General features: G+C 36.9%; 1 protein-coding gene across 5 annotated transcripts in view; it reads left to right on the top strand.

Moving 5' to 3' along the window:
• Ecpas (Ecm29 proteasome adaptor and scaffold) overlaps positions 1–26,692 on the top strand; it is a 120,515-nt gene that overhangs the window by 8,341 nt on the left and 85,482 nt on the right. For 2 of the 5 annotated variants that reach the window (XM_006537848.4, NM_001355697.1), the window contains exons 2-3: positions 4,301–4,404; positions 23,910–24,040. The exons of 1 other annotated variant lie outside the window; for it this stretch is intronic. In XM_006537848.4, coding sequence (XP_006537911.1) covers positions 4,383–4,404; positions 23,910–24,040 — 153 coding nt within the window. In that variant the 5' untranslated portion in view covers positions 4,301–4,382. The remainder of the gene's footprint in view (positions 1–4,300; positions 4,405–23,909; positions 24,041–26,692) is intronic. 2 more of the 5 variants (NM_172381.3, NM_001355696.1) reach the window with 1 other exon arrangement.

Here is a 26,692-nt window from a genome sequence, read left to right as displayed (position 1 = left end):
TCTGTTTTCTTTGGTCAAATTACTGTACCGAAGAAATTTGTTGATTTAGCTTCTGTTTTTATTCTGGAGAAATTAAAGACTTGGTATTTGGTACCTTAGAATAACTTGAGACCATGCACATGTGTGCAGGTTAAGACATTTCAAAAGAGGATGGTGACATTTTTTGGCAATCCCAAACATGTATAAAGCTGAAGCTAGAGCTATAGTTTGAGGTCAGCCTGAAGTGTATGGCAAAAGCCACCCCCTTACCCCCAAGCATTTTTTTTTTTTTTTAAAGAATGGCTGTATTAAGAGGAGGTGAATGGTAAAGGTGCTTTGAATGTTCCAAGAAAAAGGAGCTAATTATCTGAACATCTGGTGGTATTTTACTGTTTTTGAGATTGGTTTTGTTATGTTACACATGCTAGTCTCCAACTCTTGGGCTCCAGAAATCCTCCTGCCTCAGCCTAACAGAATGCTAGGACTAAAACTAACTACAGTCTGCTAACTACTGTGTCTGCCTTACTGTCATTTCTGTATAGTAGATAGTAGAAGCATTCTTCTGGGTGGCAGCATTGTTTTTTACCCTACTAGTTTATTATGGAACTCAACACTCAGAAAAACTGAAGTGAATATTTGTGTATTCACCATCTATGTATACCACCTGGTGGCCTACTGTTCAGTTATATTAAGTCCTCTATCTTTTATATACACAGACACTTTTAATTATATTATCATAGTACACTGGAGGAGCTCCTGAGTAGCAACAATTGACTGTTAGTCACTACATCCCTCCTTCCGTTATCCCTTTTTCTTTCCCCTCTCCCCACCTGAGACAGGTGTGGGTATTTAGCCAAGGCTAGCCTCAAACTATTGATTCTTTCTGTTGAGATTATAGGCTTGCACTACCATGCCAGCCTTTGATTGATTGAATTGATATAAAATCTTTGAACTTGCAAGTGACCAAAAGAGAGGAAGGCAAGATAGTTTTCAGTTTTGTTAGATTTTATGTTCTTTTAAAAAAATTAAATTTTATATATTTTACTTTGAATCATATGGCTATAACAGAGAAATAGTAAAACTATTTTTTTTAATACTCTAGAGAGGTACCCTAGTTTGTACTTATGTTCTGACTCCTCAGAGTAACTGTGAGTTTGGTGCTATCAACCAAATGGTACCAAATGGTATCTTAGGGCATAGTTAGGGCTTGAACTTAGGTTCTTTGATTTAAAAATCACTTCTGTTCTGTCAGCTGTTAACTTCCTTACAGTTATAGAAAGAAGTAGTTATATTTTCAATTTTTTTCATTTTAGTCTCTCGTATAAAGATCAAAATCAGGGTGAGTATGTTGGTGAAGGGTTCTATTGTGGTAGTGTTCTGTGTTTGATGAGTAGAATGTATTTTTGGATAGAATGCGGAAAAAGAGATTAGTTAGTTTATATTAAAAGTGTTTTTAAAATCTCGTTTGTAATTACTTATGTCTGGTTTTCTTTGTATTTAGGCTCATATTTGCAATTGGAGTGAAATTCAATAGAGGGCAGATAGCTAGACTTTATTAGTTTATGGAAAAGCCAGCAATGTCACTGTTTCAGTAACTGGAAGAGGTGCTTCTGACAGGGGAAGAAAGGACTCAAGTGTTTTTGCTTGGTCAGCTGCTTAGTAGTTTCATGGTCTTGGCTTATAACTGTTAGGTGGCATTCAAACCTGATCTTTGTTGGGTTCTGGACAACTCTTGAAGAAGCAACATATAATCTCGAAGCAGGGACTGTTCAGTTTGATTTCAAGCACAGTCATGGGAAACCTTAGTGGTATCAGATAAGCAACATGCCAGCAATCTTCAGAGGGTTTTTTTTTTTTTTTTTTTTTTTAAGAGGATGATATGTGGCAAGCTGGTATGTAGTTGTGTAGTTGAACAATTAATTATTTGGCATTATGGAAATAGTCCTTCAAAGATAATAATTGTAATCACAGATATATAGACTATTGAGTTGATCTTTGTAGAAAGGCTGTCAAGCTCATATTGTTAAATTTTGGTTTCATAAGCAAATAGGAAGTTAAAATGGAAAATAACAACAGAATCCCCTCCCCCCAATTCCACAGTTTATTACTACTCTATTCTTTTTGAACTGTGCTTCCAGTAAACAATTTTAGTAAAGGCCAATGCCAGAAGTTGGCATGGAGATACTGGTCTTGTTCAGAAGATAGATGTTACAACTGTAGGCAGTGCTAGTGTGCTCAAATGCTTTGATCCGGTTGTCGATTTCTCCTTTCACTCCTGGCCAAGACTTTGCTTTGATGACTGCTATCTTGTATTACATGTTTTATCTACATACTTTCCAATTCAGTAAGAAGACTTTTAAAATTGAGTAATTTATGGTTTGTCCTCAGAGTGCTTATAGTTAATTAGACACAGATTTATATGCCAATATAAATAGCTGATATGAAGCATGATATGAAAAAAGCTTAATATATGTCTTTAGAAACTTCAATGAATAAGTATAGCATTCTAGGCTCTAAGGGATAGTAGCTTAAATTGAAACGTGGAGAAGAGTAATAATCATGCATTTTAAGAAAAGGCTAAATAAATCATATGAGAGTAATGAAGATGTGTTTACTGTGGCTGTGTGAAGAACTAGGAAAAGAAATAAACTTGGTAATCTGAGACTTGGTATATAGTGCCTTCATTATGTGGGATCTAGAACAAATTACTTTCCTGAATATTCTTTCTTTCTTTCTTTCTTTCTTTCTTTCTTTCTTTCTTTCTTTCTTTCTTTCTCGTAAGAAAGGGTGATGACAAGAAATACTCCAGTGGTGTTAAGAGTTATATGTGCAAGTGCTCTGTTCAAACAGTTAAGGAATCTATGGGGAACGGCGAGAGCAGAAGACACTGGGAAGATAGGATGGGGCCAAGGCATAGGAAAGCCAACCAATGTAAAGAGTTTGAACTTAGTTCTGTAGACAGTAGAGAACTAACAGAGTTTCGAAAGGGCTGATATACAACATGAGAAAGTCTATTTGATAAGAATAACAGATAACAATGGTGAAATAATTAATTGCAAGCACCCACAGATCTAGAGCACAAGATTTACAAGGAGGGGATCAAATGGGTAAAGAAATGTAGAGTCTGACTTGAGACAGTGAAAATGGATTTGGCACGAAGATAATTTTAATTGAAGTCCTAAAGTATGTAGAAATGATTGGGTTGTTATTATATATGTGAGGGTTATTAAAGAGAGGAAAGAGTTAGGGACGATTCTAAGACTCTAACTGGAGACTGTAGGATAGAGAAATAGGGCAGAAAGTAGTTTTTAGGCAGACTTAGACAGTTGGAAATGTAGAGGAAACAAAAATAAGATTGTATTCAACAAATGAATGAATGAATGATGGAGAAATCTTTATTGAATAGTTTAAGGAGAATGGTTTGGGTAGTGATCAGTGTCTCTGAAATTATAGTCAAAGCTGGTTTCAAATTCATCACTTTATCACTTTTGGTTGATGTGTCCTTGAACACAAAACTGCCTACCTTTGGGCTTTGGTTATCCCATTTATAAGAGGGGATTACAATAAAACAGCTTATAGGATTCTAAGAATGGGAAGAAATGATGTATGATGCATGTTAAAAGTTTGGTAGTATTTGGCACATGGGTTGCACGTCCATGTGAGAAATTTGATTCTAAAGCTTTGAAGAGGTGGGGACGATGGGATCATAGGAATGGATGGCTTGCTCTGAAGACAGCTCTTTGGAGCCTGTGAAATGTAGGGAGGGTTGAGATGACAATATTCAAGGAGATGAGTCCTGGGAGAAGTCATGAGTTAGTAGAGTTATCTTTTGTTTTCCTGAGTTTTGAGACAAAGTCACACTATGTAGCCCATGCTGACTTCAAATTCTTGATCCTCCTGTTTCAGCTTCCTAAGTACTTAAGCATTTATATTTCTCAGTTATATTACTGGTAACGTGTACAGGCCAACTAACCCTCTTCTTACAAAACCACTGTGTAGCTGAGATACTTCCTTTAATTTTAAAGTTTTAATATACTTATGATATGCACATATTTATATGATAAATTACATGTATTGGTACTGGAGTTTTAAAATCTTTAGTCAGTTATCAGTGTATCTTTTGAAGATTTATGTAGGCTCAAGTTCTGTTTATGTAATACCCTTCTTCATCAAATTTGATAATCACTTTATTTTTCTTTATTCTGAATGCAAAGGAGGGCATCAAAGATGTTAGCAAGAAATTAAAAGTGCTTATTTTTCTTAAAATGGTAGCTCTGTGTACAAGTCTTAATTGTATTTTTTTTGGTGTTCTAAATAATAGATTCTTTATACAATTGCATATGTACGAGTGGATGAACATACCATTGGTGATCCAGAGGACTTTTGTCAAGATTGGATAAACCATGTATCACATTGATTGTAGAGGTTAGTAGATTTAGTTCATGAGGATATGTGCATTTTTATAGCAGATTTAAAAATGCATAGATTGTTAGGTAGCAATTTTCCTCTAAGATCTTCACTCCCCCCACCCCCATTTTTCCTTTTTCCTTTCCTAGTTACCTGAGAGAACCAGTGAAGTTCATGTTAGTTTGTATGTGCCTGATATTTCTATTTCTGTGGTGATAAATATAAAAGAATGAGCAAAAAAAGAAGAAAAAATCCAAAATTTGAAAATATTAGTTAGCAATGTGCACAGGCAGAGACAATGGATGACAGTTTATAACTGATAATCTGCTATACAAAAAAAACCATTTTATAGTTTCAGGAACATTATTATGGAATCACTTATTTTAACTTCTGAAAAAAGGTATTAGAGGAGTCATCTTTATGGTAATTGGGTATTCTTGATTCTGTTACTTTAATATGCACTGTGATTTTTTTTTTTAAAGCTGTTTTATTCTGTTAGTATTACAAAGAGTGTGATTCTAGTTTTGTTTTTCGATGATACTGGATAGTTCTTTGAAACTCCATGAATTCAGTACTAGTGAATACTTGGGGTTTGGTGTCACCAGTCCAAAAGTCTACTGTGTGCCTGTCTTTACTATAACTCTTAGACTAATTTAACTATTATTTTATGACTTTTTTGTATGTATACTGCTAGTTACAGTATATAATGGCTAATTCATTTAAGTGGAATTTTGAGGGCTGAAATGTTTTATAAATCAGAATTCAACTTCAGAATAAATTTTAGTTTATTTTTGCTGTTTCTTATCTTTTTCCCTGTGGTGTGTAGAGGAATAAAAATTGGGAGGTTGAAAGACTTGTTTAGTAGAGCAATGAGGGCATTGCTTATTGCATCCTAGATTCTTTAATTGTTTTGGAACCCATGAGCAATGTATTAATGCTTTTATACTATACTGAAGGCAAGCAGTCCTAAACACAAGTGCTAGGATTGAAATTGTGACTTTTTAGACAGGCATGATGGTGCATGCCTCCCTGTCCTCGGGAGGCAGACACAGGAGGATCACCACAACTCTGAGGCCGTCCTGGACTCGAATTCCAGGGTAGCTAGGGTTATAGTGTGCTATACTGACTTAATAAACAAAACACAAGCAAACAAACATTTTAGAAATTTTCACATCGAAATGAGCAAGTAATTAACTGCTTTTGGTGGATAGTAACTATCCTATGTTGGACTTTTATGAATTCTTATGTAGTATCTCCCTCAAGCTTGCTTTTGTAAGCCAAAGTGATCCTTCTGCTCACTATCTTATTAAAATTAATTTCTACCTGGTTGCCTGCCAGCTGCGGGTTCTGAGGAGAAAGGCCATTTTAGAGGAGGGAGTGTTTGTGAACTTAAGAGTGTTTGTTTATTAGGAATCTGGCACTTAACTCACTGCATCTTAGAAGTTGATGAGGACTCTTGTTAAATCATCTGGTCCAGCTATCAAGCTGCCTTCATGATTTCTTTGCTTTCCTGTGTGTATGTGTGAAGAGTTAAGGAGTTGAAGGCAGTAAGGAAATAATCTTGTAGGCAGCTGAGGTGAGCAGGAAGGGGGATCCTTCTAATGGATCATACTGTGTTGGTAGGGAGTTTAAAGCGGTCTGGCATCTTATACCGAAGGCTAGGATTTGATGCATACCAGGAAATAGATTCTTAACTTTGCCTTGCTTGAGGAGTTAGCTACTAGTTCTTGTAGATACAATACCCATGACTTTTCCTGAGGAATGCAATAATGTTTCTCCACACCTTAACATGAACCAATGGCAAGCCAAAGAAATTCTGCCCAGGTTTATCTTGGCGAAACAAGGAATTTATTTGGGCTTCTTACTGGAGCCTGGGTGAGGGACTACTTACAGGAATGACTCAAAGGTACCTGCTGGATTGCAAAGCATGTCAATTTTCATGACAGTTCATGAAAATCAAGTTCTTAGAGCTCCCTGACAGACTTGGGCCAAGTGCTGCATGGATACTCTCCTTTTCTCTGTAATTGTTTACTGCTTATGTAACTGGGGAAGAAATATAATGTTTTGGGCTCCTGAGCCTCCAGAGTTTCATTAGCTTCGTGAGTCTTAATGAGGGAATGTTTGGGTTTGGAGAAAATAACGATATAACAAGGACTTTCTTAATTGGGCATTTGTCTTGGCCCTGAGGACAGAGGGACAAACATGCTTTGACTGTCTTAGTTCTAAGGGGCAGGAGTACTAGGAGTGCTGCCTAGGTAAGGACCCAGGACCACGATGTTTCCCCGGACTGTCCTAGCTAGAGGTAGGCAGCTTTTGCAGAAGCTGTGATGGATTGTTTCATTCTGGGATTGCAGCATTCCTTATTTCCAACATACTACTGTATTTGTGCTTACTTTGGGAGTGCCTGGCATTTGTTTTTTAAAAAAGTATATTTGCATTTAAAAGGAATTGAGTTCCTTTTTAAAAAGGCTGGAGTAGGGGCAAACTTCTATTTTAAAATCTTAGGAATGAAGATGGGAGTTCTGATTTCTGGTATTTTATGAAGAAAAGTTTTGCTATCCTTATTTGGGTCTTGCATGTGTTAGAATGACAGTCAATGACTTCAAGTGGTATTTAGAATCATACCACTTTCAGAGCTAGTACTAGTTAGATTTATAAGAGAATAATCTAGATACCAGTCAGGTCTTCCTTATTTTTCAGTTTTAGCCTCAAACTAATTAAAATGGTTTTCATGTTTGAAGATTCCCATTCTCTTCTTTACATGTCTCTATCATCACTTCCAATTGTATAATTCAGTTCTACTTTTCCTAGCTTGTAGGGTCCCATTTCTGAGAATGCTGCTTTGGTTCTGCCTATTTCAGGTTGACGCGAGAACCAACTCTGTCTGTCATACACTCACTGTTTTCTTCACCCTCAAACATTTCCAAGTAAATTATTGAAGTTGAGGTGAGTCACAGGGCAGCCTTGTGTTTCAAGCATTTGATTTTCTATACTTCAGTTGGTCCCCTTGTCATTTCCCTTTTTTTTCTTTTATCCTTTGATGTAGAAATGGCTGTAACTCCTCTGATTTGGATTAGTACAGCTTTGCCACACAATGAGGAATCTTACTTTATTGTCATGGTATTAAAACATATCTCATTTCCATCCTAATTATAAGTTATCACTAGTTTCTCTTTTTATTATAGTGTTAGATGCATAAACTTCTAAATATCTTTCATGATTCATAAAGAATTACTATTCTCTGCATTCAACCAGTATTTGAACATTTACTTTCTAAAGGAACTGAGTTAATTAAGTTTTTGGATAAAAGAGACTCAGTCATAGGTTCTGAACTTAAGCTGGAGGAAGATGGAGGCATGAGTATGTAGTAGGGTAGAGTCTTATCAAATTGGTCTAGAAAAGGAAAGATTGAGCAGTTATATAATATGTAGCAAACGATGGTAATCATCAGAAGTAAAGAAAATGTAAGTGGTGGGGCAGGAGCTAGGAGGGTGTTGAACTGAGATGTAGCTCCAGGATGCCTCCTGTAGCTGCGTTCAGCAGAAGCTGGAAGTTTTGAATTGCCCACAGAAGAGAATTTTAGGAGACAATATGAAGCAGAATTGGAGTTCATTAAGAAGAGATTTTTAACATAGATTTAAATATGGGGATCATTAGAAGAGAGGTGCTCAGTAAAAATATAAGACAGACATAATTGTGGGTGTGGGTTACTCAAGAGAGAGTTGCAATTACTTGTCTCTCCAATAATTCTATAGCTGATTTTGGTGGGCTCTGAAGTTACATCTAATAAGGTTGTTAAGTGACTTAAATGTGGTCATAGATGGTTTCTGATGCATGTGTTGAGCAGAATTATACCCAGTAGAAGTAAACCTTGGGTCACAGGTTTCTTCTCTTCCCCCCTGATTTTTCTTAAGCCTCTGTAGTTTGTATCCTACCAGAAAAGGACTATAGTGAGCCCTAGGACCAGGATGAAAGTGGTATGTGTGTATAGTGGCTTATGAGTTGGACCTCAAGTGGCTTGGATTTAGATAAGTGTAGATAGAAGAACGGTCTAGTGTGTTTGGGAGAGTGTACCATGTTGGATGACTTGCTTGGTCAAAAGAATTGGACTGGGAAGAACTGGATGTGGTGGCACACATTTTGATTCTAGTACTTGGGAGGTGAAAGGATGAGATCTGGGATTTGAGGACAGCGGCCTAGAGCAAGGATGTCTCAGAATATTTGGGTTGGGAGACTTTATGGTCTATGTAAGAAACAGTTGGGCCTTGGATGGCTTTGGGGAGTGATAGCATACATAGGTGAGGATGTTCCTCTAGGGTAAACTGGCCTACTCCCAGGAAAGATTACCTTTCTGATATTAATTACAATGCATTGGAAGCGTTTTGTTTTTTAAATGTACTTTATGTAGGTGTGTTTTTCTTTTCTTCTACAAGATCTTTATATTTAGATCAAGTTGAAAGCTGGCTTAAGCCAAGAATGCATTTGCAGTGAATCAAAATACTTATGGAACCGAGAGGGACTTTCAGGAGAGTCTTGGAATTTCAATTAGAAATTGTTCAGATCTTCTTGCTTTTCCAAGCCGTCATGCCATTCCTTCTTGAGTCCATCTTTCTCTGATTTTGCGTTTGATGGGATAGGCTTGAGATATCTGTATCGTGTTTGTTAGTTTATGCTTCTCGATTCAACCTGTCAGAGGAGGCTTGGCTTTTGATTTATAAATCCCAGTTCTGAATACTTGAAAAAAGTTGCATCAGAAACCTGTCCTGATGTAGTTGATACTGGCTGTGATCAAGATCAAATTTATACTGTGTATACTTGTCGCAAGAGTTAGTATCGTCTCTGTCTTCTTTCTCTGCTGAAACCAAGCTATAGCTCAGCACACTGGAAGGAACATGGTGCTTGGAGATGAACTGCCTGCCACTTAGTAGCTTTGTAATCGTGATCAACATAGTTTCTGTAGATGTTTTCATTTCATATAAAATGGAGCGACTTTTTCCTACTTGAATAAATAGTGGTTTGTGGGAGAGATACTTCTATGTCTCATTTAGTCACCTTTGGCAAGCTGGTTAGGGCATGAATTCCGGTTTTAATTTTTCATCTATAAATGCAAATGTCTCTGTATTACATCATGTTTTTCTGAGACCCAAAAGATCCCATTGCCATCTTACATATAAAAAATTTTAAAAAGTAACTACTGTTAAGAATGTTTGTGAAATTATTTTATTATAGTCTGGGATATTTTTGTGCTAATTAACCAGATAATTAAAAATATGCTGTAGCTTTAGATTAGTAATTGATTTGTTATATGGTGAGACATGGTCTAGATATTTTCAGCTTCCTTTCCAATCTCAGCTTCTCCTTAAGCTTCTACTTCTGTGTTGGGTACTGAGCTGAGTTTTTACATATGCTAGGCAGATGCACTGCCACTAAGCTGCAGTCCAGAGCTCCTCATTTATATTCTGAAATTTACTTTCATATTCATAAAACTTGATGTTTTTGTTAGAAAATTATATAAAAATAGACTTATTACTTGGAAATAGCCTTTTTTTGGTGGCTCACACAAAACCATTTATGCTCTTGAATTAATAATTAAACAAATGGCAGGCAGTATGCTTTTTTTTTCTTTGCATACTCTATGAGGAGTATTGTAACAAGCAGGTTGTCCTGAAAAGGTCTCCCTTTCCCATTCTTTTGTGTAATGATATGACTTGGAAATATATCTTTACAATCTTTTTTCTTACATGGATATATAATAGTTGGCACTGCTGAGCTAGAAACTGTTTTTGTGTGTGTGTATGTATGTGTGTGTGTATGTGTGTGTGTGTATGTGTGTGTATGTGTGTGTGTATGTATGTGTGTGTGTGTGTGTATGTATGTATGTGTGTGTGTGTGAGAGACACTTTAAGGTTGTTCTTAAGGTTTTGGCACTTTCCCTTAGACCAAATACTCTTATTTTATTCTTTTGCATTTAAGATTCTTTAAAAGTTCTGTGATTAAGATTCTTTCCTTATTCTTGAAATAGAAATTATTTTAATTGTTCTGTACTTTTTAAATAAAGAAATTTATTTTTATTGAATATTTAAAGATACAAAGAAACACCAGTGATACATTTTCTTCCCCCTTTTATACACATATACACTTATAAATAAAATTTTGGCGTGTATGTAATATTTTTAAAACAAAAATGTTTCAAGTAAAAACAAAAGAATATTATGAAGAAATTATGGAGAACTGTCCTGAACAGTATACATATTGCATTTAGAAACTTTATATAAGTGCCTTGTGCATGCCTATCTTTCTGATTTGTTTTCTTGCCATGATCTTAAGATGTTTCCAACATAATGCTATTTATTGTTTGTGTAAATATAACTCTTGTTTTTATCACTTTTGACCCTGCTATATTTAATCCATTCTCCTGTTGGCTGAGTTTTGGTTACTTTCAGTTTCCACTCTTACTAAAACCCTGTGACAATGAATGGTTTTATGCACATGTCCTTGTGCTTAGCTCTTCTCAGGAGAAAGCTCCTCCCACCCCCAAGATCATGCTGTATAAAGTGCCATACCTATCTGCCTGCCTGCCTGCCTATCTTTTCTTTTTCTTTCCTTCCTTCTTGATTTTCTTTGGATTTAGGGACAGCATATTTGGAGCTTACTACACTGGCTTCAAATTTGAGGCAGCTCTCTGGAGTCCTTTAAGTGTGAGTACCTAGCTTAGTTCTCTAAAGTATTTCTATTCAGGTTTTTGTAGTTAAAAACGTAGGAGATATTTGTAATGTACTCCTCTTTTCCTTTTTACTTTACAGAACTAGTTTTTAAAAATATTTTGTTGGTATTTTATGCTTTGTGCTAAATGTTTCATTGAGAGTGTTTCAATTTTTCATTTTCAGATTTTCATTTAAAGCTTAAAATACCTTAGTTTTTAATTCATGTTATTAATTTACACAAAAGTGATTTTTATGATATTTATTTCTGGTTGTTTTCTCTATTCTCTTTCAATTTGTTGATTTGTCCCTCTTAAATACTTTTATTATATATACTCTTAATGATTGTAACTTTATAATAAGTCTTACAATATAGTAGAGTGACTCACTTTTTGTGGGACTTATTGGTTATCTTTGTTTGATATTCCATATTATTTCTATTCACATTTCACCTGAATTTTATAATTATCTTTTCAACTTTCATGAATTCTTTTCTATAGAAAATATTTGATTTTGTTATATTGTACTATTTTTATAATGCTGGGTTTATTTGTGGACATTTTTACTGCTTACCAGATAATTTTTACTCTTCTGGTACAAAAAAAGTCTGGGTGGACTTTGGTTAGGGACATGGCGTGGTGTGTGTAAAAGGCATTGAGAGTAGTTAACCTGTTTGTAGAGCAGAAGGCTTGAGGTTATGGAGCCAGGCAGCCAAGTTTCACTGGAGGTGGCCCTCCGAGCTGAGTGCTGAGCAGAGAAGAGCCTTCCTACTGAGCTTTGGATGACGAATTCTGTGGAAGTTAATGTCAGTGTTTAAACTGTGGAGACTTCGGCATCTCAATCACAGAGTCAACCAACCTGTTCCATCTGACACAGAAATCTGAATATTTCTAGTCTCCTTATTCTAGTCATTAGAATTAAGTTATAGTTTAGAGTACTATTTTTTTCTATAAAGAACTTTGACATGTTTTGTAGGATTCACTTCCAGGTTTTATACCTTTTTTTTGTTGCTGTTGAACAAAAGCACAAATGTTAATATTTCCATTCTCGCGTATCTAAGTTGGCTTCTTTACTCTGACCTGTATGCAACATGAACTTCTTGCTCCACATACTCTTCTCATAGCTATTATATAAGCTATGAAATACTGCCAGTTAAAAAAAATCCTGTTTATTTACTGCATTTTCATGAACCTCAGTTCAGTTTTTTAGAATAGTGTGTACTTTTTGTGTTGTCCAGGTTTTGCACGCAATATCATATTTGCTTTAGATTTTACAGAGATATATTTTGTCAGAGTGGTAATTTCCTTCTATGCTGGTTGCTTTCAAATCTACATTTATAAACTCTGCTCTGTGATACTGGTGGTTTCTGTATTTTCCAGACTCCTCTACGGATTAGTTTCCTGTTTTAAGGCTCCCCTTTCCTAGAGTTTAGGAAGAACCCAGGGGCTTGTTTATATTACGCACAGACTCCATCACTGACTGCCTTTAGCTTTTCATCTTTAGATTTATGACTCACCAGAAATTTATCTTCTTTCATGTTTGGTGTGATGAAGTAGGAGTTACAGTTTGTTTTCCCATAGTACAATGCAATTGTTAGTGCAGTTCGCTGAAATAACAATATTTACTTACTCATTTCATTCATAACTTTGTTTTAAAGCAGGTGACTTGTACAAGTTTACCTCTTAAGGACTTTTTGTATTTTTTCAACTGGTCTGTTTTTGTACCACATTGTACTTTTAATTATTGGAGTTTTTGGCAAGGTTTGAAATCTTGTCATATAAATTGTTTTTCCTCTTTGGCATCAAGAGGATGATAAATACTGGCATTTTTTTCTCTGACTTTTTCTTTTTTAATCTTCCAGGTCATCCTTTGCAAATCTTAGTCCTTTGTAGAAATGGTATAATCAGGCTTTTACTTAGTATTCTTTAAATACTTTTGAGTTGATATTGGATAGTATTTTCTGTAGATCAGTTTGAGGATAATTGACATGTTGTTAGTATAAATTGTAACTCTTATCTGAGAGGCTTAGAAACAGATAGGATGTTTGATTTTTGTTTTTAGATTAAAAAACTTCATGTATTTATAATGTGGTAGCTTATGGATGAGACCCAAGTCTTCCATTTACTTATACAATAGGCTTAATAACCGTGTATTTTGACTGTAATCCATGTTAGTTCAAGTGTAGCATCAGTAGTCTTAGAGTGTGGATTTCAGATTTTAAACTATTAGATGAAGAGATTTGTTTTATTGTGATCCATGATTATTGTATACCCTTTCAGTTTTCCTCAGTTTCTTACAGCACAGTACATTTTGGTTTTCTGCTTAGATGTCTTGCATAATTTCCTCTTATTTTCTATGTACTTGTCACTAAAAAGAATTTTCTCAAGTTAGATAAATTGACACAGTCTTGCCCTACAACTCAACCTGGCCTTGAATACATGTTCTATTGCCCTAGCCTCCTGTGTGCTGCAATTGCTAGTATGTGCTATGTGCCTGGATCACAAATTCTATTTTTTAATGATTTGTTATTGGTATGTAGACAATCAACTGATTGTTATATATTGTTATTCTAGTAATATATCTGTAGATTAATTTTTATTTTCTGTGTGCTAATATAATCTTCAGATAATGAAAATATTTTTTCTAATCTAGTGTATGTTATTTATTTTTGTCTTTTTTATTTATTTTCTACACTCTATTTTTGTCTTATTTTGTATAAAATTTGCAGCAAACATTTTAGTAGATTTATTTATTTATTTATTTTTCCAGTGCTAGAGATTAAACTTGGGGCCTTGCAAGTGCTTTACCACTGACTTACATTCTTAGGCCTTGAATATAATTCTTCTTAAAAATTTTTTATTAGTTATTTATTTACATTTTAAATGTTATTCCCCTTTCTGGTTTCCCCTCTGTATCCCAACCCCCGTGCTTCTGTGAGGGATCTCCCCCACCCACCAACCCACTCCCACCTCACCAATCTAGCATTCCCCTACATTGGGGCATCAAGTCCACAGGACCAAGGGCCTCCCCTCTCATTGATGCTGGCAGTTCTCTGCTATGTAAGCAGCTGGAGCCATGGGTCCCTCCATGTGTACCCTTTGGTTAGTGGTTTCGTCCCTGGGAACTCTGGGGGTCGGGGTCTGGTTGGTTGATATTGTTCTTTCTATGGGGTTGCAAACCCCTTCAGTCCTTCCCCTAACTTCTCCATTGGGGTCCCAGTGCTCAGTCTGATGGTTGGCTTCGAGCATCCACATCTGTATTGGTAAGGCTCTGGCAGAGCCTCTCAGGGGACAGCCATACCAGGCTCCTGTCAGCAAGCACTTGTTGGCATCAACCATAGTGTCCGGGTTTGGTGTCTGCAAACGGGATGGACCCCTAGGTGACACAGTCTCTTTGTCCTGCATTTTCTTTAGACAGGAACAATTCTGTGTTATATTTTTGAGATGGGTGGGGATATATATATATATGTGTATGTATATGTATATGTATATATATATACACACACACCCCATATAATTATATTTTTAATAAAAAGATTTATCTTTGTTTTGTGTGTGAGTGCATGCCTGCATACATGTATGCGCACCATTGCATTCCTGGTGGTCACAGAGGGCAGAAGAGGGTGCTGGATCCCCTGGAACTCCAGTTACAGATGGCTGTGCGTTTCCATGTGGGTGATAAACTAAACCCAGGTTCTCTGCAAGTTCAGCAAGCAGTCTTACCCACTGAGTCGTCTCTCCAGCGTCTGGATGGAGTTGATACGAGTGAACTGTTTCCGTGTTGTTCCTCAGATGACGGAGAATGTAGTTAGTATTTTATCATTAAGTACAAAGCTGTAAATTAAAAAGTAAAATCCTTATCAGATTAAGGCTCTCTTTTTAACCTTATTCAACATGGATAATTTATTCCTGTCTTATTAACCTGGTACCTTTTAAAGATATATTGAAATACTACAGGATTTAAAATTTTTAATCCTGCTAGTATGGTTAAATACAATGATTTTAAATGTTAAACTTTTTAAGAATTTTTGAAATAAGCCCTCCTTTAGCACATGATGTATTATTATTTTTATGTAACACTGTCTCTGCTTTGTTATTTGACTTACAGTTTTTATTTGCTTTTGTGTTCAAGTAAAATACATTTTATTTACTGCTTTTTTGGGATATACATACATACGTATTGTGTTGTATGACTATAACTTTATACAGTGTATGTTATCTCTTACTCTGGGAGGGATTACTCAGTAGGTAAAGGAACTGCCGACCGTGACAAGCTTGGATATGACAGTTTGATCCCTAGAGCCCACATGGTAGGAACAGAGAACCATTTCTAGCAACTTGCCTTATGACTTCCAATAAATGTGCTCTTTTGTCTGTTGGCACATGGGAGTTCTCAGGCCTGGCTTAGTTTTCTTTTGGTGGTGGTAAATGGAGGTGTTGATATCCAGTGTACGATTCCTGTTGCCTGTGAGATTCTACAGTTACTCTTAGCTGAAAACTTGTTCTGAAACTAAAAGCTTGGGTAAATGTTTTATTCATATTATTAAGAACCACTGTAACCATAGTTGCTCTTGAATTATGACTTTGGCTCTAGTCACCTCTTCAAACAGTTTGTACTCACTCTGGAGTATTTTTTTTTTTTTTTTTTTGGCCATGACAGTACTTGGTGATTTTTAGGTGATCCTACCTGTGTTGCTGCTATTCTCAGAACATGAATGAAACCATTTTTTCTTGTCCTTTAACAAAAGCTGAATTGCTAGTCTGTACACATTTAAAGCTTGTCACTGGTGGAACTAGAATCCATATACAAGTTTGCTCTTAACTCTCAGCCTATTTCACAGTTCCATTGGGCCAGTCTCAGGCCCTTCTATGTACAGCTACCCCCTGGGTTGCAACTTTTGACTCCAGTAAAATTTTTTGTCTGTCTCTGTCTTTCCCTTTGTCTCTGTTTCTTCCTCTTTCCCCCCTCCCTCTTTCCACCTCACTTTCTTTCCCTCTCTTCTCCTTCCTTCTCCCTTCCCCTCTTCTTTTTCCTTCCTTCCCCTTCCCTTTTTCTTTCTTGCCTTCCTTCTTGGATTTCATATAGTTCAGGATGGCTTTGACTTTCTGGAATGACAGGTATGTGACACTATACTTAGCTATTAGATGTGATTGTTTTATGTTAGATGATATTCTGTAATGGTTAATATTGTCAACTTGATAGAATTTATAGTCAGCCACCTGGGAGACAAATCTCTGGACGTACCTATGAAGGAATTTCTAGATTAAGTTAAAGTGGGAAGAAGACAGATCCTAAGTGTGGATAGCACCATTCCATGAGCTAGGGTCCTGAGCTGAATAAAAATGAGAGAGGGCTGGAGAAATGGCTCAGTGTTTAAGAGCATATACTATTTTTGCAGAGAACCGAATTTGGATCCTAGCACCCATTATGGGTAGCTCACAACTACCAACCAGCTCTATGGGATTTGTTACCCTCTTTTGGCCTCTATAAGCAGTCATACTATATGTGTGGGCATTTGCATGCATGCACACACAAAATTAAAAAAAAATTAAAGTATTATTTTTAAAGGAGAATGTGAGCTGAGTACCAGTTTTCATTATTCTTTGTTTTCTGAATATGGATTCAATTTGACCAGCTTTATTATACTCTTTATTAACATGTCTTTCCTGTGTTGATAGATGGTGTCCCCATACTGATATCCAAAATAAACTCTTCCTTCCCAAGTTAATTTTTGTCATGTATTAAATCATAGCAATGAGGGAAAAAAAAGTCCTTTCCGACTCTGTAAGTATAGTAAAGTTTTTTCTATCTTTTCTTTCTTTTTGATGCTGAGGTTTGAACCTAGGTTTTTGTACATAGTATATGCTGTGCCCTATACTATACCTGCAGCCCTCTAAATCTATCCCCTCCCAGACAGCCTCCTTTCTTTTTTTTCATCTCTTCCCATCCATCCTCCTTTCTTTAAACAGGGTCTCACTATATTTCAGGCTGGCCTTGAATTGTTTATTCTTTTACTCTTTGAGTACTGAAGTTATATGCTCTATCATGCTTGGCTCAAATCTATTTTTAAAAGGTTTATTTATTTATGTATATGGGTACACTGTAGCTGTACTGATGGTTGTGAGCCACCATGTGGTTGCTGGGATTTGAACTCAGGACCTTCGGAAGAGCAGTCAGTGCTCTTAACTGCTGAGCTATCTCTCCAGCCCCTCCCCCCCATCTATTTTTAATCACATTTCAAAATCTATTTTTCCCCTCCTAGGCTTGGATGGCAGCTAAGTGAGAGTTTCTAACAGTTAATTGAACTGTGTGTACTTGTGCTTTACATGTTTTCTTTGTGTTTTATATTACAATGAACAAATCTTAAAGACTCCAGAAAAAAATTAATTTCCTACATTCTTCCATATGCTAAAGGACTATTTTGAATAGATTAAAAACTTGAATACAGAAAGCAAAATCATAAGGTATATGAAAATATAGATAAATATGTTTTAGGTCTCTCCAAGGCTACTGCTTAGGTTCAGTACTTCAGAGTCTAGGAGGACTCAATGCACTGAACAAATAATCGTACTCTCAGATTAGCTTTATTACAGTGAAACCACCAAAGGGAAGAAAAGGTGTATGGAGTGAATCTGGAGGAAACCATGTGCAAGCTTCCAAGACAGTCACTCAAAACAGGCTTTCAATTCCTAGTTCCTGTTCCATTGAGTTCATGACATGAGTGAAATGGTATCTACTAGGGATAATCATCACTAGGATTATCATTAGAGATTCAGTGTCATTTTTGTCATTTGGAGCTGGTCAGATTGACACCTTTTGCCCAACATGTACCACAATTCTCCAAGAAGTAAAGCTTGTGTTTATCATAAAGTACATTGTAAAACCAATTCAGATGTGGTGAGTCATTCTTACCTGAATGGTGAGAATGCTCTTGCCCATGTTTCCAGATATCAGTTAGCTCTACTATGTTTTTTTCCCCCATACATTGTAATTTTTAAAACAATAATCTTGGCATGATAAAAAGAATTCTAAGCATGAAACTAAATATAGCCATAAAGTAAAGTAATGGCAAATTGAACTGTATTTAAACAGTGAGATCTGGAAAAGAAAAAAAGTCCTATAGAGGATTAGAGGGGAAACTGAAAAGTGATTTATTTACTATATGGGGGAAAAGTGGAAGTTATTTGTCAAATATGTAAAAGCTCTTATAAAGGCCAGCAAGGTTGCTTAGTGGATAAACTTGCTCGCTGTGCAAGCTTGATGATAGCATTTTGATCCCCAGAACCTGCATAAAGGTGGAAGGCGAGAACTGGCTCCACAGAGTTGTCTCTGACCTCGACACCTGCATTGTGGCACACAGCTTTCCCTCCCTGTCGTCACCTCCTCTCCCCTCTCTCCTATCTTCTCTCCACCTCTTACTCTCTCACACACAGTAGTGATAACAAATACAATTAAACCTTCATAAGTCATCAATAAACTGAGCAATGGGTTTGCATACCTATACTCCCCAGATGTAGGAAGCTGAGGCTGGAGGATTAGTTTCATTGTTTGCTTAAGGCATATTGTGAGTTTTGAAATGTATATCTTCTATGCTATGTCTGTGTAAAATCTGAAAAATTCTGAGTTATATCACTCTAAAGGGCTAAGATGGAAATTTATGTTAATTAAAAGAGGGAAGGCAGGCCAGGTTTGGTAGCACATGCCTTTAGTCCCAGCTCTTGGAAGGCAGAGATAGGCAGATATCTGTGGCTTCAAGGCTTGCCTGGCGTACAGAGATCCAGGATGGTCAGGGCTCTGTAGAGACTCAGACTCTAAACAAAACAAAAAGAGCCTGTCTCAAAACAGTAAAAAGAGAAAGGCAGAGTTACAAATTAATATGTTATGTTCCAGGGTTGAGATTATATAATATTAATATATGAATAAAAATAGCTGTGAAAAATATGTCCCCAGTATTTGAATTGGGGGAGAGATGAGCCTTCTTGAGTGAAATGCTTGCTGTGCAATAGTAAAGACCTAATAGAGATCCCCATCACCCACACAGAAGCCAGAGGGTGCAAGGAGTTGTAATCAAATGCTGGGCTGACCCAGCAATATCACTGGGGCTTACTGATCAGCGTGGTGCACTGAATTGGTGAGCGTCAGATTCAGGGAGAGACTTTTGTCTCAGAAAATGACATGGAGAGTAGTGGAGGAAGATAACTGTCATTGACCTCTGACCTCCACACACAGTGGGTCTGCACATGCATACACCACACACACCCACACACACATGTACACGTACATTGAATCAATTACTTTTCCTGTTGCTATAATAAAATTCATAACAAAAGCAACTTGATGAAAGAAGAAGGCACACAGGATTTGAGACAGCTGGTCACATTGTACCTACAGTTGGGAAGTAGAAGTGAGTGGCCATATTTAACTCACTATGTCCTTTTTCAACTTGGGATCTCAGTCCATGGAATGGTACCACCTGCATTAAGGATGGAGTTTCTAACCCATGTAACTGAATTTAGAAGCTCTTTCATTGACATGCTCAAACTTTTGTCTCTTAGGTGATTCTAGATCCTGTCAAGTAGACAATATTATGTCTTTCTGTCACATATGCACTAACTCTCTTCTCCCTCCCATCTCCCCACATTTAACTGATTGTTTAAAGAGAAATAGTAATGTCTCTAATTTTTTGATAAGCAAAACAGTGGGAGTTTGAGTAGAAAACGTGAAAAGATGGAGCTTGCTCTTGTCTCAAATTCTGTTTATCATCTGTTAGAATCTACCATGATAATTTGGAGAGTATCACTTAGAGCTAATAGCTTATGAAAGATGAGTGAGTTTTAGATCTCCTCTAAATCTTCAGAACATATGGTTCTCTCTCTTTCTCTTTTTGAGAAGGTCCTTTTATGACATTTGTCTATTTTTGTTGCCATAACAGAATACTTGAGACTAGATAATTTATAATGAAAAGAAATGTCTTTCATTTTCTTGCTTTTTTTTGGCCCCTCTTCTTGAGACAGAACCTCACATATCCTAGACTGACCTTGAACTTGTTATATAACCAAGAATGTCCTTGAAATTAAAATCCTACAGCTGACAGCTCCTAAGAGCCACCATGTTTGATATAATGTGGTACTGAGCTTTCTACCAGTGAATCCATACACACTCTCCCACCCCAGTATCCTGTTGTTTCTGAAAGCTCCATACTGAGAGGCTTTCAAATGTTGAGTTTTTCCTTTTTCTTTTTTTATGTCATACCACGTGGAAGAATAGAAGTGCAAGAGGGTCACAATCTTAGGAAGAAAAATACCTGTATGTCTTCCCTCATATGTGGATCCTAGGTGTGTGTGTGCGCACATGTGTGTGCATGTATGTGTTTAGGGATGTACTTATCATATCACATGATCACATATATGGAGTTCAAAGACAACTTGCAGGAATTACCTCCTTCCACTTTGTGATCCTGAGGCTCAGCTCAGGTTGTCAGTCTTGGCAGCAGTCTTGGTACCTTTTCCCTCAGAACCTTCTCTGTGTGTGCCCTACCCTCTCTTTAAGCTAGATTCTTGGTATGAGTAGGGTGGCCTTGAACTTCTCAGCATCCTGACTCAGTCTTCATCATGCTAGGATTACAGGAGTATGTTAACCACACCCAGCTTGATTAGCGTTTACTTAAAAGTACATTATGTCTCTAAAAGATGACCTGATTAGTTGTACATTGATCCTTTCTCTATTGAATGTGGAAGATATAATTCTGCCTGCTTGAGAAGCAGTGCCCTTGTATGATGTTTGGTGGTTTTTGTATTATCACATTGCATTACAAATGAGTATATTAAAAATAACCACAATATATCTCCCTTTTTAACTTTGTCATAGATTTTTCTAGGTAAATTTGTTAAGAAAATTTAACTTTTTGTCGTGTCTGTGGACAGTTTTCTCCTGCCTAAGAGCTGTAATGCACTGAAGAATATGCTTGTTACTTGGAGCTTTCACAGATGTAGTGGTTGAATTCAACATTCCTAAGGAGCAAGTTCTAGGACAGCCAAGGCTACACAGAGAAACTCTGTCTTGAAAAATGAAACAATTTTTTTTTCACAATAGCACTCCGTGTTTATTAAGTAGAGTCATCTGGTCCAGTATTCCCAGAGTTTACCTGCCCACTTTTGATTGTTTGTTTTATTTTCCTTTCTTCAACTAAACTTGAACTTTACTTGGAATTTTACTAGGTTTTTAAAACATTTTATTGATTCTTTGTGAGTTTCATATTGTGTACCCCCTCCTGCTCATCTCCTTGTCCCCTCATATCTGCCCTTCACTCTTGCAAAACTCCCCAACCCCCCAAAATAAAGCACATACTTGTGCTCGAGCACACGCACCCCCAACAAAACCCCAAAGCATAAAAAACTTATCTCGGAGGAAGCTGTACTATGTCACAGTGTGTCCCACAGTATGTCCCTCTGTCTACACAGCTTCACTTGTAAATAGCTTTTGCAGTGAGTCATTGGTCTGGTTCCAGATCTCTGGCTTCTGTGACACCATCAATATTGGCTCCTCATTGGGACTCCTAGTGGTTATCCAGTTTGCATTTTCTGATGTTTTACCAGCAAATAGACTTGGATGGTAGGTTTTAGAATGAATACAAGAGTGCTGAAATGTCTCTCTTGTTACATATCATCATGCACACATTATATTGGGTGAGAGCATTTTTCCATTGTAAAGTTATTATTTCCTTCTGTTCTAAGTAGTAACTAAATCCAGAGTACCCTGAAAAGAGAAAGAGGAAGGAAGGAAGCTATACTTCCTTTAGGAATATATTATTTTGAGTTCTTCCATAAGAAAGACTTACCTTTCCCTTTAGTTTATTGACATCAATAAAGACCTGTGTGGGTTTCTAGTTTGGCTTTTTAACCCAGCCATATACTATTTATTGTGTTCTGTTAGTCCAGTGTAGCAGGAGTTCTTTCAGGTTGATTTCAATACATTTTTTATATTTTCATTTCATCTCTAGTACTATAAGATGTTTCAGGCTCCCTTTTAAAAATCTTTTTTCCTGTCCTAAGCTCTAGTATTCCCAAGAATCTCTCTCCTTTTATTACTAAATTATATTTAAAGTAAGATTCATGTTGGATATAGGGTTTATATGTTTCTACTCGGGTGTTGCTGCATTTGCTTTTTCAGAGCTCACTCATTGATGGATCTATCTACTTTCTTTCACAGATGGAGTATTTGAGGTAAACAAAAAAGTTAATCTTGGGGCTGGGGAGAAGGCTCAGCAGTTAAGAGCACTGTTCCTCCCAGCACCCATATGGCAGCTTACAACTGTCTGTAACCCTAGTTCTCCGGGACCTGACACCCTTACACAGACAGACACGCAGATAAAATAGTAATTCTTAGTATCTGTTATAACACTTGCCTAATTACCAGTCAGTGGGTAGTCTTGAGTTTCATTTGTATGACTCCTTTTGCCTGTCTTTTGGCTAACCTTATTATTTGAAGTAAATTTCAGTAACTGTATTAGTTCATCTGCATATTTTTTCGTTTTTATCACTAAGTAATAAAGACTTTTAAAAATACATTTTAAAATTGAGGTGTACTTGGCATGATGCACTAATCAAGATATAAAATATTTTCAGCTCATTCTTACTGATAATTTTTGCAAGTGATTTGTGTGTGTGTGTGTGTGTGTGTATGTGTGGGTGTATGTGTGGGTGTTGTGTGGTGTAGTGTTTGCCCGTGTGTATTTTTGTAAATCTGTACCCTCATGCATAGGGAGACCAGAGGCGGTTTTGAGTGTTTTGCTTTATTACTCTACGCCACACTCACTAGAGATACGGTTGTTCATCAGCAGGCCCAGTGCTTGTTCACAGTTATAGGCTGTAAGTATGCATGTGACTGTGCCAGGCTTTTGCCTGAGTTCTGGTGGTTTGAACTCAGATCTTCATCCTTGTAAGAGTTTTTACTTGTAGAGGCATCCCTAACTCTTTTTGAGACAGCTAGTTATCTTGTTTCACAGACCAGCCTAGCCTGAAACTTAGAGTGATCCTCCTGCCTCAGCTTTTCAAATGGTGAGATTACAGTCAAGCACCACTGTGCTCAGTGTCACTCATAGTTTTTATAAGAGCCTTTGAGAAACAAATATTTCATTACAGCACCTTTTTTTTTTTTCTTCAGTGCTAAGGTTCAAACCTATGGCCTCATAAATGCCTAGTACCTAAAAAATTAACAGTAATTTGCAACCAGGTGTTTGGCATTCTTTCCCCTCTGTATATAGTACATTGGTCAAAGATACATGGTGGCTTGTTTAATAATTACTATCTACATTTTGTTGAACACATCCCCATAGTCTTGTCCAACATGGTTCTCACTCTAGCTTCCCTGTGGGATACTTGTCTCGGTCCCCACATAGTAGTGGTCAGTGATTCTGACTTTGGAGAAACTTCATCAGTTAGTCCCTGACATCTAGTCAAAGTTCCTCTGTTGTGGTCTCCTAGCTAGGTTTAGATCACTTTAAAAAACAAAAACAAACAACAAACAACAAAAAACGTATATCTTTTCTTAGGACCTAACTCCTTCAGGAAGACTAAGTAACTGAATTACTCCTGGTTATTCTCCTTTTTAGAGATTAAATGTCTAGAGACAGGTGTACATGATTAGCTAAGAGACCCTTTTTTAATAGTACTTTCTGGTGTGACACAGTCATTTGTGTATGGGGCTAGTCTGGTTTAAATTCTTGACTGAAGGATCTGCAGTACAGAAAAAAGAATTAGGCTATAAAAATAGGCTTGTTTATGTTTGGTTTGCCAAGTTCTCTTGTTTTCTTTTATATTATAGATCAGCTCGAACGGGTCTTTTTACGACTTGGCCATGCTGAAACAGATGAACAGTTACAAAATATTATATCTAAATTCCTTCCTCCTGTTCTGCTCAAACTGTCCAGCACCCAAGAAGGAGTACGGAAAAAAGTAAGCATGTTGGGGACCGTTTGGGGAAATAATTGATGAATAAGTGGATATATATATATATATATATGTGAGTTTTTTATTCTCATTGTTGAAATGTAGGTTCCTGATCCTAATTACAGCTTTCCAAATGTATCGTAAGTCTAAGAACTCAAATGCCTACCTAGTACAGCTGCTATCACTACTTGTGTGCTTGTTACCAGTGTCAGGTAATTTAATCAAGATAATTAATTACCTGGACTGATCTAAAACCAAATATGAAAGCCAGTTTAGAAAGGGGAAATAGTCTTTAATCATCAGTTGATGGTGAATATATCCTTAAATAAAGGTAATAAAGGTGATCAAATAAACTGAAAACGAACTGTTCTTATATAACTTACATCCTTCAAAATACTGTTTCAAAAAGCTATGTAATTATAATATCACTATTTTATTTTTAAATTATTGTATATGGAGCACTTTGCCCTTTAATTTGTAACATAGTTTTTTTTTTTTCCCAGTATTTTTGTGATAGACCTGGTCTTTTAGCTGTCATCAGGTTTCATCTCTTGTGATACTATAATAGGTTGACATTGACTTGACTGTCTTCTCTAAGAGACTCTGATTTGAGTTCAGTGGTAAAGTATCTCCCAGAATGTCTTTGTTGCAGGAAAGGATGGAGAGTCTTGCCATACATATACTTGCTATTTTCATTTGCTGTTAATCCTTATTTGCTGAGGTTATGCCATTTTCCTATTAAAACCTCTCAGTGGATTTTTCTTGCTTTCAGGGTACCAAAGGCCTTTTACAAATTGATGTATATTTACTTATTGTTATCAGTCTGGTTACTTACTGAATTATGATTTGTGGTACCTGCTGCATTTGTTTTCTCTTGCTCTGAGACAAAATACCTAACAGAAGCTAGTTAAGGAAGGAAGAATTTATTTTGGTTCAGAGTATAAAAGGATAGTTAGGAGGTATAATAGTAAGAATATGAGGGTAGATGCTCATATTGTGTCCACCCAGTAAGCAGAGAGTGCATGGGCAGGGAGGCCTGTCTATATAATCAGAACACTTGCTCCCCAGTGACCAACCTCACTCAGTGAGACGGCCTCTCTAAAAACGTTTTACTTTTCAAAACAATCGCTAGCTGTGGACCAAGGAATAAAATATATGGGCTCATAGGAGGACATTTTACTTTTGCTAAGAGTGAAGAAGAAAGGAGTAGATGAGAACATGAGGACGTGGTTATAGTGGGTGGGAGAGTTCTTGGTTAGTAAGATCACCAGGTTAAGAGATGGTGGACAGAATGTGATCCCCTGGGAACTAAAGAGGCCACGGTGGATGAGAGGGAGGGTGAGGGGCAGGAGGAAACAGGATTCTAGGGCACTGATTTGAAAGGGTGTTAGTGATATCTTTACTTGGCTGCTGGAGATATTTAGAGTGGAAGCCAAAAAGAAGGAGCTAGAGAACCATCCTTTAGGCTGAGTATTTTTAGTACATTACAAAAACAAACAAAGAAACCCCTAAAAACCCAAACTTGTTTATATAAGATCTTTCTACTTTATCCTTTTTTGGGTAGACAATCATCTGTTCCTATCACCTACTAATTTTTTTTTAAAGATTTATTTATTTATTATATGTAAGTACACTGTAGCTGTCTTCAGACACACCAGAAGAGGGAGTCAGATCTCGTTAGGGATGGTTGTGAGCCACCATGTGGTTGCTGGGATTTGAACTCAGGACCTTGAGAAGAGCAGTCGAGTGCTGTTACCTGCTGAGCCATCTCACCAGCCCCCACCTACTAATTTTAGTGCCATTGAGTTCTGTTATACTATTTATCCTATTTTCAGTTGGGACTTTGATTCTTGTTCTCAGGTTTCCCTGTGTGTGTGTTTACATGTTTGTATGTGCATGTGATCACACATTTAATGGCTAAAGATTGATGTTGGGTGTCTGTCCTAGTTGTATACCACCTTTTAAATATGTTTAAATATTTTTTCAATTTTTTATTAGATATTTTCTTCATTTACATTTCAAATGCTACCCCGAAAGTCCCCTATACCCTCCCCTCTGCCCTGCTCCCCTACCCACCCACTCCCACTTCTTAGCCCTGGTGTTCCCCTGTACTGGGGCATATAAAGTTTGCAAGACCAAGGGGCCCTCTCTTCTCGATGATGGCTGACTAGGCCATCTTCTGCTACATATGCAGCTAGATGTTCAAATATTTTTAAATTTTCATTTTGTTTGCATGGTTGTTTACCTGCATATATGTTTGTCTGTTCCATGTGGATGCCTGGTGCCCACTGAGGCTAGAAGAGGGCAATCAGATCCCCTGTAACTGGAGTTACAGATGGTTGTGAACCACTAAGTGGGTTCTGGAAATTCAGTCTGGGTCATCTAAAAGAGCAGGTTATGGCCCCCATGCCATCTTTCCATCCATTTCTTAATTTTTGAAGGATGCATGATCTCTTACCACACCTGGACCTCACTGATTTGACTAGACTGGCTGGCCAGTGAGCCTCCGGGGATCCTACTGACTTCATTTCCCCAGTACAGGTATATGTGGCATCATGTCCAGCTTTTTTTCTTTTTAAAAAAATGGATTCTGGGAGGTTGAGCTCAGTCCTGTGTAGCTAGCACTTTATTGATTGAGCCATATTCTCAGCTCTTATC

The sequence above is a fragment of the Mus musculus genome, chromosome 4 (genome assembly GCF_000001635.26).
Source record: "Mus musculus strain C57BL/6J chromosome 4, GRCm38.p6 C57BL/6J".
Lineage (NCBI taxonomy): Eukaryota > Metazoa > Chordata > Mammalia > Rodentia > Muridae > Mus > Mus musculus.
The sequence above is the reverse complement of the archived record's forward strand: the minus strand, read 5'-3'. Positions and strand labels throughout refer to the sequence as shown.